Source organism: Symsagittifera roscoffensis, chromosome 6 (genome assembly GCF_963678635.1).
Source record: "Symsagittifera roscoffensis chromosome 6, txSymRosc1.1, whole genome shotgun sequence".
Classification (NCBI taxonomy): Eukaryota; Metazoa; Xenacoelomorpha; order Acoela; family Convolutidae; genus Symsagittifera; species Symsagittifera roscoffensis.
In genome coordinates, this window is record NC_087067.1 from 50,358,280 (window position 1) to 50,372,819 (window position 14,540).

At 35.3% G+C, this 14,540-nt stretch overlaps 2 protein-coding genes across 10 annotated transcripts in view; one reads left to right on the top strand and one right to left on the bottom strand.

Moving 5' to 3' along the window:
- The window catches only part of LOC134847973 (voltage-dependent anion-selective channel protein 2-like), a 342,992-nt gene that overhangs the window by 133,723 nt on the left and 194,729 nt on the right, over positions 1 to 14,540 (top strand). The gene's annotated exons all lie outside the window — the stretch shown is intronic.
- The window catches only part of LOC134847966 (sperm flagellar protein 2-like), a 584,566-nt gene that overhangs the window by 63,930 nt on the left and 506,096 nt on the right, over positions 1 to 14,540 (bottom strand). For 8 of the 9 annotated variants that reach the window (XM_063865271.1, XM_063865276.1, XM_063865274.1 and 5 more), the window contains 9 exons: positions 13,927 to 14,143; positions 13,340 to 13,485; positions 12,785 to 13,032; positions 12,195 to 12,312; positions 11,408 to 11,590; positions 9,584 to 9,687; positions 7,867 to 8,008; positions 7,531 to 7,557; positions 4,602 to 4,757 (listed from right to left, as the gene is read on the bottom strand). In XM_063865271.1, the coding sequence (XP_063721341.1) occupies positions 4,602 to 4,757; positions 7,531 to 7,557; positions 7,867 to 8,008; positions 9,584 to 9,687; positions 11,408 to 11,590; positions 12,195 to 12,312; positions 12,785 to 13,032; positions 13,340 to 13,485; positions 13,927 to 14,143 (1,341 nt within the window). The remainder of the gene's footprint in view (positions 1 to 4,601; positions 4,758 to 7,530; positions 7,558 to 7,866; positions 8,009 to 9,583; positions 9,688 to 11,407; positions 11,591 to 12,194; positions 12,313 to 12,784; positions 13,033 to 13,339; positions 13,486 to 13,926; positions 14,144 to 14,540) is intronic. The other variant, XM_063865272.1, reaches the window with a different exon arrangement.

The following is a 14,540-nucleotide window of genomic DNA, read 5'->3' on the forward strand; positions in this document are numbered from 1 at the left end:
ATGCAGCCATTTTTGCTAATTAGAAAAAAATCGCAAAAAAATCCACCTTAACCGTCAAACAGTTCGTCTCAAAAAAAATGAACAGGAATGGCAAAACTTAAAAGATTGATAACCTCGACTTCGCTCACTTTCGCTCGGAAAGAAAGGCATTAAAAACCGGTCAGAATTTATATCGCTTTCTCTTATCGTTTCAATTTTTCCGCAGAAACCTCCCGATCCACAGCCCTCTTGTCACCAGTAGCCAATTGATCGAAAAAATGCAGCTAAACTGTTTTAATCTTATTTCAGAACACTAACACTTATATAGAAAATACAGATCAACAAACACTGACTTGAACCGAATAGCCACTGGCAGAAAGATTGGAATCGATCAACAAAGTCCACCGCAATGCAATCAAAAACCTTAGGTTCAATTGCAGCATCGGACTAAGTAGATCAAGGTATCGCGCTGCATGATCTTAGAAAACCCTCAACTAGCAGCACATAAAAATGGATATTATAATTCCTTCATAGCAAGGAAAGATACTTTGAATTTGATGCAAAAACAACAAACACGCGTCAAACAAAACAACCTAGCCTAAATTATCTGCACGATTGACTTGAAAAACCGAACTTAGAACTCTCGGCAGACAAACCTTCATCGACCAGCAGAAGAATTTCGTTGAGGGAAGGGATGAAATATTAAAGAATAAAACCGAAGTCATTGTCGGAAAAAAATCCACTATGCAATAATCCAAAGTCTAGGGAACAAACTTCGAGAAAATCCGTTCACTGAAAACATACCACAAGGATAAATAAACCCCTAAATCGCAAGCAGATACTTAAACAACACTTATTAAGTCGCACAATGGCGCATATTTCAACAGAACCGGACGCATAATATAAACAATTTTAATTATTTTTTAAAGCAAAAACTGTTTATTGAATTATAACAAATTTAGAAAAAATATAATTTTCTCAAACCCTAATAAACCGTTGATATTAAAAACCAAAAATCTTTTTCCGAACTTAAGAAGGAGGAAATATAAGTTGGGAAAACTCGTATAAATCATCTCGCATTAAGCATCTGTCGTATTGAACCTGACATGGTTTTTGTGAGTGCACTGTGGAAAAAAGTTCATGGCAAATTAAACATTTGAACAGCAGAGATGGCTCTAATTGAGCATAATTATATCTAAAAACACTACAACAACAGAAAAAACTCATGAAGAAGTTCTGAGAATTTTTTGTAAATACTTTTTAATTTTTATTTTTTAAAAAGCAATGTATATGAAAGATTTTAGTTCGATAAAATAAATTCGATGTGAGGTTTTCTTGTGGCACCAAATTTTGCGTGGGGAAAAAGGAAAATTAAAAAAATTGACTTTCAGAACTGTTAATTACCAAAACAAATATTTACAAAAAATTACTAGCTTTTTAAAAAAATTTTTTTTAAAAAACTACAGTTGGCAGGACAAAAAATGGATGTCGCAAGCTAGCACCGAAGCTAGCTAGCTAGCAAGCTAAGTTGATATATAAATCCCATGAGAGTTTTATTTGTGGCACCTAATTTCGCGTGGAAAAAAATCAAATTATAAAAACTAAAACACACCCACTTTGTTTGTCCTTCGGAAATCTTAAAACCCAAAATAAATATATATTGAGGCCGAATGTGCTTTTAAAAAAATCACAGTTGGCCGGATAAAAAGGGATGTCGCAAACTAGAATCTTTGGGTGGTGAGAAAATTGAATCCCTAAGAGAATTCGCACTTATACGAGTCTTCTTGTTCTTTTCTTAATTAGAATTGGTCATGTAAGGGGTATAGTGATTTCTTCAAAATATTCCGACAAAACGGGCAAAGCAGAAAAACTTTGCCCAATAAAAATTGAGTATATAATTAGATTCAAGCGGAGATTTGTTAAGAAGCGAAGGCCCAATTCTCTTCGCTTACATTTGATACCAAGATATAAAGCAGGCATAGATCGAAGATATATATTGTCTATTCATCGACCTCGTTAAAAAACTATCAGCTAAGGCAACAATTATCGCTCAGGATGACCTGTCGATAGTTGAAAAAAAGAATTATTGCCTATTACAAATGATACCGATTGCTGCTTCACAAAAGAAGAACTTCAGATTCGAGCCTGATTAAAATTACATTAAAGGTGATTAAAACTACAAAAAGCTGCACATTGGGAAATTGTGATTATGACTTTTTTTCTCTTTCTTCAAAGCCTTAAGGAATATCAAAAAAAAATATACGCCCATTAAGATGAAAATTTATAAATTAAAAGGTGTAAGAATGAATAAAATGAATTAGCTAATGATTCAAGATTTCTGATATAGCCCATATCGGAAATTAGCTTCCCTTTCATAGGTCCACATTGGAAAACAGCTTGAAAATAGCCTGAAGTGGTTGTCTATGAGCACAGACAATTTTTTTTAAAAAAATTGAACAGTAGAAATGGCTCTAATTTAATGGCGACAATAGTTATATCTAAGAACACTACAACAACAGAATTACCAATTACAAAATCATTTAAAAAGTTCTGAAAGACTTTTTTGTGATTTTTTATTTTTTTTTAATTTTTAAAAGAAAAACAATCTAATTGAAAGGGTTTCAGGTTAATATATACATCCCATGAGAGTTTTATTTGTGGCACCTAATTTTTCCTGGAAAAAAAATCAAATTATAAAAACTAAAACACACCCACTTTGTTTGTCCTTCGGAAATCTTAAAACCCAAAATAAATATATATTGAGGCCGAATGTGCTTTTAAAAAAATTACAGTCGGCCGGATAAAAAGGGATGTCGCAAACTACAACCTTTGGGTGGTGAAAAAATTGAATCCCTAAGAGAATTCACACTAATACGAGTCTTTTTCTTCTTTTCTTAATTAGAATTGGTCATTTAAGGGGTATAGTGATTTCTTTAAAATATTCCGACAAAACGGGCAAAACAGAAAAACTTTGCCCAATAAAAATTGAGTATATAATTAGATTCAAGCGGAGAATTGGTAAGAAGCGAAGGCCCAATTCTCTTCGCTTACATTTGATACCAAGATATAAAGCAGGCATAGATCGAAGATATATATTGTCTATTCATCGACCTCATTAAAAAACTATCAGCTAAGGCAACAATTATCGCTCAGGATGACCTGTCGATAGTTGAAAATAAGAATTATTGCCTATTACAAATGATACCGATAGCTGCTTCACAAAAGAAGAACTTCAGATTCGAGCCTGATTAAAATTACATTAAAGGTGATTAAAACTACAATAAGCTGCACATTGGGAAATTGTGATTATGACATTTTTCTCTTTTTTCAAAGCCTTAAGGAATATCAAAATAAATATACGCCCATTAAGATGAAATTTCATAAATTAAAAGGTGTAATAATGAATAAAATGAATAAGCTAATGATTCAAGATTTCTGATATAGCCCATATCGGAAAATAGCTTCCCTTTCATAGGTCCACATTGGAAAACAGCTTGAAAATAGCCTGAAGTGGTTGTCTATGAGCACAGACAATTTTTTTATAAAAAATTGACCAGTAGAATTGGCTCTAATTTAATGGCGACAATAGTTATATCTAAGAACACTACAACAAGAGAATTACCAATTACAAAATTTAAAAAAAAATTTTCTGAAAGTATTTTTGTGATTTTTTAAAATTTATTTTTTATTTTTAAAAGAAAAACAATCTAATTGAAAGGGTTTCAGGTTAATATATACATCCCATGAGAGTTTTATTTGTGGCACCTAATTTTGCGTGGGAGAAATTAAATTATAAAAAATTAAAACACACCCACTTTGTTTGTCCTTCGAAGCTCTTAATACCCAAAATAAATACATATTGTGACCGAATGTGCTTTAAAAAATTTACATTCGGCCGGATAAAAATAGATATCGCTAGAACTTTTGGACGGTGAGTGGGTCGAATCCCTGAGGATTCACACTGATACGAGGATACGTTCTTGTTCTTTTCGTAATTAGAATTGTACATTTAAAGGGTATAGTGCTGATTTAAATTATCCGGACAAAACGAGTAAAGCAACTGTAGTTTCAAGAGGAAAAATGGTAAGAAGGGAAAGCCCAATCCACTTCGCTTACATTTGATACGAAGATATAGATCACTGGTATAGATCGAAGTATATATGTCTATTCATTGACCTGGTTAAAAACTATCAGCTAAGTCACTAATTGTCGTTCAGGACGACCTGTCGACAGTAGAAATAAGAACCATCGCCTGTCACAAATTGTCACAAATGATAGCAAGTTACTTTTCGCTGCAGAACAACTTCCTGTTCGAGTAAAATTACCATGAAGGTGATACTATCATAAGCAGCACATTTGGAAATTGTATTTATGATTGGTTACTGTTAGTTTAATTTTTAGATCATAAACAAAACAAAGATACTATCATAGAGATGAAAATCACTAAATGCAAAGAATGAATTAGATAATGAATCAAGATTTCTGATATAGCCCCACATTGGAAAATAGCTTCCGTATTATAGCCCCGCAAGTAAACATCACAGAAGAGGGCACATGAAAGTTTATTAGTGGGTGGGGGCTATAATAGGAAATAGCTCAAAAATAATTTAAAAAAAACTAACCTCAGGTGCAATTGTGTCCACGATTACAGTCTCATTGCCCCCCTCAGGTAACTGACCATCTGCACCGTCCAGATTTGCACCAGACCCACCACCCCCTAACTCTGACTCCGGCTGGGGAGGGGGAGTGGGCGGGGGAGGGTGTTTCTTCAGGTCAATCTGAAACAGGCAGTTTTAATAAATATCACAATCATAAAAGTTATTTGCAGTTTGGATTTCATTTATTGTAGAAATCAGAACAATTACATTCAAAATGAAATGATCACAGTGCGAGAACGCCAAAGAACTTTGCAGCCCGTTTTCAAGCACCTTTAATCCTGTTCTTACGTCTGTGTGTTTTTCGAGCGATAGTTGATCAATTTTAAAAAATATAATAAAAAATAAGAATCAAGTGAAAATATACAAAAAGAGCACTTAACCTACCCTTCAAAGCAAAACTTTCGTTATTTATCTTCTACTCATTGATGGCTTCAGCCAAATTCCTGGAATTAACGTATAGTTGAAGACTCGTATTAGATATTCAGAGCAGCCCTGAATCCATAGTGCAACAACTGAACAGTATTTTAAAAAAGAAACTGAAAATTTTTATATTTTTATTTTTCCAATCATATATTTTTTTGTATTGCTTTTATATGTACAGGTATCTGTCCAGCTCAAACTCTATGACTCAAAACTTAAAACAGCAGTTTAATAAATTCAAAAATAGGCAATATTTTAAGGAGTAAATTTAAATACAGAGGCGAAGCTTCGCACAACTTGCAATACAAAAATGAATGACAATGATTAAAATCAAACAGAAAAAAAAAACTTCAAAAAATCGTTTTTGTCAATAAAATTGAAACAAAAGCCCAAAATATCCAGGACAAAATTGCCTGCACCATTGAAAACTCTACAAAGAGCTTTGAGGATGCTATGAAGAAGGTATGTTTCTCGAAAAGTTCTTTCTGCGGAACTAAGCCGACAAAAAAAGCAGAGAATAATCTAAATTAGCTAAAATTTTCTATTTGCAGAAAAAAAACAGGTATCAACTGGAATATAACTGCCGGCCTTTGTCGTCTCAAGCCTGGGGGTTACAGCAACTTGAAATAAAGCTGAACCATCGAGCTATGGGAACCAAGCCCACAAAAATAAACAGACGGGTGATAGTCAGAAAAAGCACAAAAACTGTGTTTCAAAAAAAGGGCCAAGTCAGATTCAAACCAAAAGCCTTTGCTATCTAAAACTGCTGTTTTACCTCTATGCCAGATGCTCCGGATTGTTGATTGGATTTGAATTTATAATTACCAAGTGGTAACAAAGCCAAAAATACCTGAGCAGAAACCCTTCATGCCGAAAAAATTCTAAACATATAAAAATAAGTCCCTTTTTCCCTCACAGAAGCGCATAAAAACTTTTATGGTCTTAAGGACGCAATAACAGCTATTAAATCGATATTAATTAAGCTAAAAATTATTACGTAGATAGAAGACAAAAAAAATGAAAAAATACATGAAATTTTTTCAACAAATCGAGCTGGTAAAATTACAACCAATGTGAAACGCTAATTTCAATTCGGCCGGATTTTTAAAATGCGAAAAGCAACTGCAGAGAAAATTGTTTGCAGCTAAACGATTCTTAGATGTGGCTAAGCCGACAAAACATAAGCAGACAAATAACAGGACGAATTTTTTTGATCCGGTTTATTTACCAATTGAAAAAAACTGGTCCTGGTCAGATTCTAGCACAGGACTTTTGTCCTCCCAAGCGTATTAGTTACCACCAGGCTAAGTGTGCAAGAGATACTACAAAATTTGAATTCATTGTGAAGCTAGGTACATCAGGAGTCCAATGAGTCCTGTGGACAATGTTGTTTACGGAAAAAAAGTCTAGTACCCGATTGTAATACCCTTGCTTATCGCAAAGGTAAAAAAACTTAACTATAGAAGCCATCTAAGGCTAGGTAAATTGTTTTAAACAAACTTTTGTCTTTTGAAGCATTAATTAAATCTCCGTTTGGTAAAATGGGTTTACATGAACGTTATTTGCCTTTAGTAGTTGTTCTTTACAAAAAAAAGTAAAACAAAACATATACCACAAAACCTGGAAATTTAATATTCAAATTTTGTGATACGTTCTGTGCAGCAAACTAAAGAACCAATACGAATTCCTGAAAAACCAATCAACTGTTTCTGTTAGGGGCCATTCCAATCAATTTCGCGTTTGACTTAGTGGCCAATCAATGTCACGATTTCACGTTCAATTTCACCAATCAATTTCACGTAGCCACCATGTTGTTTTGGCTGAAGCCATCCGATGCCTTATTTTAATTTCACTTAAAATAAAGTTACAAGGGAATTCAATAATGTAGATACAAATTTTCGGATTCATTTGTTAACGACAGGCGCTTTTCTAGTTTCCCCACCCCTTCGTAAATTTACAGACTCCAGTTTGCTAGAAATTGTTGATACGGTATTTTGCATGAAAAAAATGCTGTTCAAAACTTCTCACTTGCTCGCCATGACATGTTTTATTGCCTTTAAGAAGATCGGAAGCCATTTTCAACTCGCCTTTGTTAATTTTATATTAGACAAAAACGAAAAGCGACTTGAAAAGAACCGACTACAATTCCAATTCTTAGCAGTTGAGGGACTAGGCACTTTACTTCAGAATCAGATACAAGAGCTCCAACTCTAGGAAAACATTTTCGAGTTTCAGAGGATTAAAGCGCGATTCAAATATAGTAAAAAAATTATTCAAGTTCAGTATATTGATTAGTTAAGTAAGAAGTAAACCATCTGTTTGAAATTTACAAGTTTATCGACACTCAAAGTGGCCGATTAGAATTCAGTCATTTAACAAAACATCTGCAAATAATTTTCTTCTGTTCAAAATACCTCCCAAACACTATCAGCAGACCAAGACAAGTTCGACATTTATTCGGTATCATACTTACTTTCTGCGATCTTCGGAATAATCGTGGCTTAAATAGAGGCAAACGCTGTTGAGTTAATGTTGATGAGAGATGATGGCGAAAATCCATATTTACATTCTTTATCAAAATATTTAGATGACATAAATTTAAAAATTTGTTTGTGACTAATAACGAAGGAATCCCTTATGCGCGAAGGACTGAATACGCGAAAATTTTGTCAACACAACAGCTGTATTAAAAAAATCGATCTAAAAAAGTGCTAAATTCAGTCAGTTTTGGGCAATTTAAAGGGCGCTGATTGGCTGAAATTGAGCTGAATTGTTGCGCATGAGAAAAGCCCCCAGTGATTTTGATTACCTTTCGGAATATTTCCTGGACCAGTCTGTCCACATCGTAGAACACCTCCTCCCGCTCCTTGTTCCCGTCCACACTGTAGACGACGTTGAACTTGTGGTACCAGGACTCAATCTGCGCCCAGCTGTCCTCGAACCCCACCAGTCTACAACACAACAAAACTTATTACGTCATATACAGTGTGCATTAAATATATTACGTAATCCTCAACCCCAACCATTGTAAACCAAAGCCTAAGAACTTTTTACGTCTTATACTAGATCCAACTCAAATCTTAGCCAACTCCTACCGGTAAACCTGGCCAATAATAGTATGATGAGGTCCAATGTTGTAATGGGAATGCTTCGTAATGCTCTTGCCAATTAATTGTAGTTTTCCGCATTATGTAACATTAAGAGCATAGTCAAAAGACTGTAGGAAAAAAGCCATTGAACGCAGAGAAACAGAAAAAAAATTCCACGCAAAGAAACAAAAAAAATTGCAACTTTCGAATTTCAAAGTAAACAGAACCGCTCGTATCAGGACGAAGCCCTGAATGTGCCGACTGCCTTCTAAGGTCTATGAATCAGTGATAACATGAAAAATAATACTTTTTTTATTTTTATTTGAGATTTTTTGTGAAAACCATCCCCCACACGCCATATAAAGTACAAAATGATACATTTCGCTCCTAGTAACAAATTAATTATGGCAAATAAGCTTCCTTCAACCAATTTGGAACGATTTCTAAGACGGATTAAATCTCTGCTAACGCGTTAATAGCGCGGAATCTATCGCGCGTTATTTGCCCCAAATTGGCCAAAATGCCGATATTTAAACCCCCATAACTTTACAAAAATGATCACAGGTAAAATATCTTTTCAAGTTTAAGCTCAGGACAACAATACCTTTCGAATGATATTAAAAAAATTCCTTCAAAAATGGCTAGTTAAAAAGTCGAAATTTGTCTGAAGAAAAAAACCCACCCCGAGCACAAATAGTCCGTTACTTTCGTTACGAAAGTCGGAACAAAAAACACATGGCCTTAAAGCTCTTTGATTTTCAAGAACAATTTATGATAGATACTTTTTCAGGAAATTAAATCATTTTGAAAAAATTAAAAGGTAAAGGTTTTCGAAACTTTCAAAACTAGAAATTGATCATGTTTTTGTGACCTTTACACTATCGTTGTTCGATAGTGGAGTTTGCAATTCTTTTATTGGATCAATCTCCCTCCCGTAATGACCAACTGAGCTATCTCTCCCCAAGCAAAAACGGTAAGGCGCTTCAAAAATACGTCAATAAAAGTAAGCAGGTGGTTGATGGGTTCATGGCACTCAACCAAGTTGCAGACTGAAGTTCATTTTATATGAGTATCGAGACAAATTAAATTTTGAAAGAGAAAAAATCGAAAATTATAAAAAAAAACTTTTCTGAGAAATGAAATTTGAGCGCGAACAAATTTTCAAACTTTTCCTGAAAAAAAAAATTCACGAACTATATCAGAATTTGAACTACGTTCATCGAATCTTAAAAAGTCAAAAAAATCTGGTGGAAAAATCTGGCCAGTTTTCATTTTTTAAATCACTATAAAACTCAGGATCGTAAAATATTCAATGGATTAATTAACTGGTGACCTTTTAGAAATTAAGAAGTGCAGGTCACTGGAAGAGAAAATGAACAATTCAGAACCAGTTTGTTAAAAAAAGTATTTTAAAAAATGTCATGTTTAAGTGCTTACCTCTTCTGAATCTGTTCTCTATCGTAGTTGTCGTCCTTGACAGCCTCCACTTTCTCCTGTCCAGACAGTCCAGTCGCCGCCCCGTCCGGAGGGGGTTTGTACTCCTACCACAGACACACATACAACTATGTTCACACGGAGAGACAGATATCAGTACTAAAAACTACGGCAGTCACATTTCGGAGTGTTCTAAGTTGAAAAAAAAATCCAATTTTTACTTTTTTCTCAAAAAATGACAGAAATCCAGCACGTAATATGCTTTCAAAAAACATAATTAACATATCAATCAAAAGGTTGGATGTTCGAGGCCGACCATGATCCGTGCTCGTTGCTGGTGGTTGAAGCAGCCTTACAGGGTCCAGAAAAAAAGCCAAAAAGCATGTAATTCTTAACCATAGGGCATAGGGCATAACAGCGATTCTCCGTAAAAAGTCGAACAACTCTTATCTTGGCCTTTTCCCTAGCGATAAATCGTCTTAACTTAACAAACTTAACCACTGAAATTGTTTAGAATGCGTCAATGACTTGTTCCTTGATGAAATAAAGAGTGGTCTAAATTTTTCATAAGTGCAGTCGGTATTTCTGGACATTTTGCGTAAGCACAATGCAAATCATTAAAACATTCAAAAAGGTTGTCAGTTTGTCATGGAAATTAGCGGCGGCAAAAAATACGAGCCCGGAACTGTTTTTGTTCCGACTTTCAAAAAAGACGGGATATTTTTGCTTGATGTGGTTTTTTATTCATTTTACTCAGTCAAAATAGTGCGGTTTTTTCCGTCTTAATTCTAACCAAGCATTTTTGTGGAAAGTTTTAAAAAATAAACTGAAAAATATGGTTGTCCTGAGCTCGATAAAATAAAAAAAATCTAGTGTACTCTCTTTACAGAAGTTTCTGAGGGTTTAAAAATGCGAATCTGGCCAATTTGGTATAATTATTGCGCACTATTTTGATTTCGAATAATACGCATATGCGGTAAATTTAATTAATTCAAACTTGCTGAGGAAATTTAATTGTTGTTCCGACTTTCGATACGAAAGAAACGGAATATTTGTGCTCGGGGTGGGTTTTTTTTTCTTCAGACAAATTTCGACTTTTTAACTAGCCATTTTTGACGGAATTTCTTTTTTATCATTCAAAAGGTATTGTTGTTCTGAGCTCAAATTTGAAAAAATGTTTTACCTGTGATCATTTTTCGTAAAGCTATGAGGGTTTAAAGATTGCCATTTTGGCAATTTGGGACAATTAACGCGCGATATAATTCGCGCTTTTAACGCGTAAGCGGAGATTTAAACAGTCTTAGAAATCGTTCCAAGTTGGTTGAAAGAAGCTTATTTGCCATAATTGATTTGTTAAAAGGAGCAAAATCTATTCTTTTGTATTGTATATGGCCTGTGGGAGGATGATTTTTAAAGAAAAAAATTCTTTTTTCATTTTATTTTATTAGATTTAATATGTTAATGATATTTATGTTATTACTGCTCCATAAACCTTAAGAGGCAGTCGGAACATTAAGGGCTTCGCCTTGATACGAGCAATCTTGTTTCTTTTAAAACCGTACGAGACGCTGAATACATCTCTCTGTGTTTTGCATAACGAGTGGGAGGATAAAACGGAAAAAAAGTTTTCTTTTTTTTTTCTCGATTTTTTTTTCAATCAATTTTTTACCCAAATAGTTTTTCATTAGCTTTAAAGGGCAGTCGGAACAGATAAATGTCTTTATTGGTATTTTAAAATTCCGAGTCGGAACTTTAGTCTCGGAAAAGTCGGTATTAAAACAACTTCTATCTTTACAAAAAAACTAGAATTGTTCGTTTCAACTCTACCTGGTGGTACTCTATGCTCTTCACAGGGGCCACAGTCCTGCCCTCGCTCCTCTTCAGCGCCTCATCGTCTGTGATGTCCAGCAGCAGCAGCAGGTCTATCCCACTCTCGGGAGCAGCCGCCTCTGGAGGGGGGTTGGGGTTGTTCACTAGCTCCGGCTTACGCGGCTTCTTCGTTGATTTCTCCTGCAAAATACAACAGAAAAACTATGATTCATTCTGAAATTACTTTTCATTGGTTCCGCGACACCTGGAAACAAACGACGACACCTCAGAAAAAGTTTTGCGGACAAGCACACAGCTAGGAACTTGATTTTTTGAAAGCGAAAGTTTGCCTCAACTTGCGTACATTTGGCTTAGACAAGGCCAAACATTCGTTTCAAATTGTTCGATTTATGCCTAATTTTACTGGGCTGAAAAATCTCCTAATTGTCTGGACTCTATACAAGGCTTTAATCATTAAATGAGGAAAGTTATTAATATAGGAGTACATCATTTCAGAAAAATCACACACTTATATCATGAACCAAGAGAAAAGCAGACGCGAGAATCATTATTCATTTATAGTTAATGTAAAATTGAAGGCAAAATCAGTTTCAGTCAAACAATCTGAACGAACTGAAATAAGCTAAAATAATCATTTTGACAAGGAAAACCAATTTTTCGCCCATTTCAGCATGTAAGACGAAAAAACTGTATAAAAATTTTTTTAAATTAGAAAATTGCTTTATTAATCCAACAACTCAGCATAAACTATAATCGCAGAAGATGTCATCAATCAATCACTGACCTCCTCGACTGGGTTTGCCTTGTCCTCGAATCCGGTGAGGAACTTCTCGAAATGTTGCGCCTGTTCCAGATTGAGAGGGAAGTCATCCAGCACCCACCCTTGACCCTCCGGAACTTGTCTGAAGGTCAAATTTGATCATCAAAAAAATCGAATAAGTAGAACTCTTGGTTTTCTAGAAAAATTACGAGATCTTTATTTTAACTGATTGGTAAAAGCCCACGTTGATTGTGGGCTTTTACAAACCAATTAAAATAAACATATCTAAAGTTTTCTAAAAAATCAAGAGTTTCACTGAATCGAACGTTTTTTGCTGGTTTTTTTAATTGAAATTGAATTGATTTTAAAATTCCATGAATTGCACATCTTTAAACCAATCCTTTAGATAAAGCTTAAAAGTTGACCTCATTACAAAAACGTGCATAGATGAAACGAAATGTTGTTTTGCTTGCGAGAAGAAAACTTATTTACCAAATATGAGGAAAACGTTCCGGCGGCCTGAAAAGCGGACAGGAAATAAGCAGAAAATACAAAAATTTTTCCCCAAAAAATTATTGAGAAAAATTTTGGGTTAGAAAAAAGTATGTTTTTACCTCACAGCATCGACCACTAGTTCAGCGATGACGTCATCGGGCACATTTCTGCCCTTGCACAACTCATCGAAGATCCTCTTTCCACAGGCTGCTCTGCGGGACAACTGCGGCTTCTTCGCCTGCCAGCTGATCAGACTGGTACTCGCTCCATCTCCCCCTCCTCCTCCTGAGGTCTGGACTGAGGTGCCCCCACCTGGCAGGTCTTGCAGGTTCAAATCACCGCCTGCTTGTATCTCCAGAGGATCTTTCTGCAATAAAGCAAAAATTTCGAGAAAAAGAAAGGCTCGAAGGAAAAACAGAGCAACCTTTTACCATTTAAAGACCTGTAATTAAGTCATTCTTTGTAAAAACAAAAACATTTATATTAAAATGCAAAAGGAGCAATGGCGCAAATTTGAAAAAAAAACATCAATAACATTGTAAAACATTACAAGATAACAATGTAGAAACCAATAGTTATACCGTAAATTGGATTTGTAAGTTTACCAGGGGGAGGAAATGGGTGAGAGGGAAAGGGAAGAGGGGTTGCTACAGCGGTGAAAAGAGCCGACTGACCTTTTGCATCTCCTCTGTCTCCAGTAGTCCCCTCAATTGTTCCACAGTGGGGGGAGGGGTGGGAAGTGTCTCAACTTCCCCCAATTTGTATGCCTCCACACTTTCCACAACCAGACGACTCACGAGAATGTGTGCGAAGCCATAGCCTGGAAGAGAAAGGAGCGACAATGTAAGAGCGAGAAAAAAAACGAAGCTACTTACGCGGAACAGAGTGCACATATTTTCAAAGGAAATAAAGTTACCACGTACACATTGGTTGGTTGGAGCACAAAATTCTTCCAAAGGGTTAAATATGCTCTCCTCGTTTTAAATTAACATTTTGGTAATCCTGCTTTCTGTACAGAAAACTTAAAATTGAAAATAGAACAATTTCAAATGATCGACATTTGAATTGAACGTGTCTTTTAGTCCACTAAATTCAATTAATAAAATCACAATTGTTTTCAGCTCTAATTGATAAACGAGTTCTCGGATATCTTAATTCAAAACCTTAAAGTGAACAAAACTGAAAACACAGTGGAAATAAAATCACCCGCAAACGACAAAAAGTCTATTATGAATCAGCGGCGAGTCATCAAAAAGCTTACGTTGGCACATAGACTGTATGATTGTGCTCTTGCCAGAGAACGCCTTGCCGACAATCCCAATTTTGATCGGGAACTCCTGGAACACTGGGGCGGGAGGGGGCAGAGGGGGAGGGTAGACGAGTTCGAACAGTCTGTGCACAATGTAGCCCAACACTTTGTTGTCTTTCGGTTTGGCCAGACTCGTTTGGTCCGGAAGCGCCCACTCGCCGTACATAAGCTGAAAAGAGAAAATTTTGAGAAATATTATTTTTTGAGAAACCACTTCGAAGCCTCTTCAAAGAAGACCACGTATTTTAATCGAATACTTTAAAACTTTCAACAAAAAACGACACGTGATCATAGTTTCAACATAATATTCAAAGCACAATGCATATAAAAGGAGTTTTCCAAGTTTTATTTTTGTAACAAAAAAAACTCGTAGCAGCACAAAAATGGGCGCAAAAAAAACTGACATAGAAGACTCGCTGATAAAACAAGGATAGCCGGTTATTGTTTAAGTAGCTAAGAACGTTCCGACCATAGTCTTAAGAAAACACACAATTTTTTTTTTCAAATTAGTGTCGTTTTTTCTGGGTGGTGTGATAAAAGCGTCTGAACAAAAAATAGAACTTAGG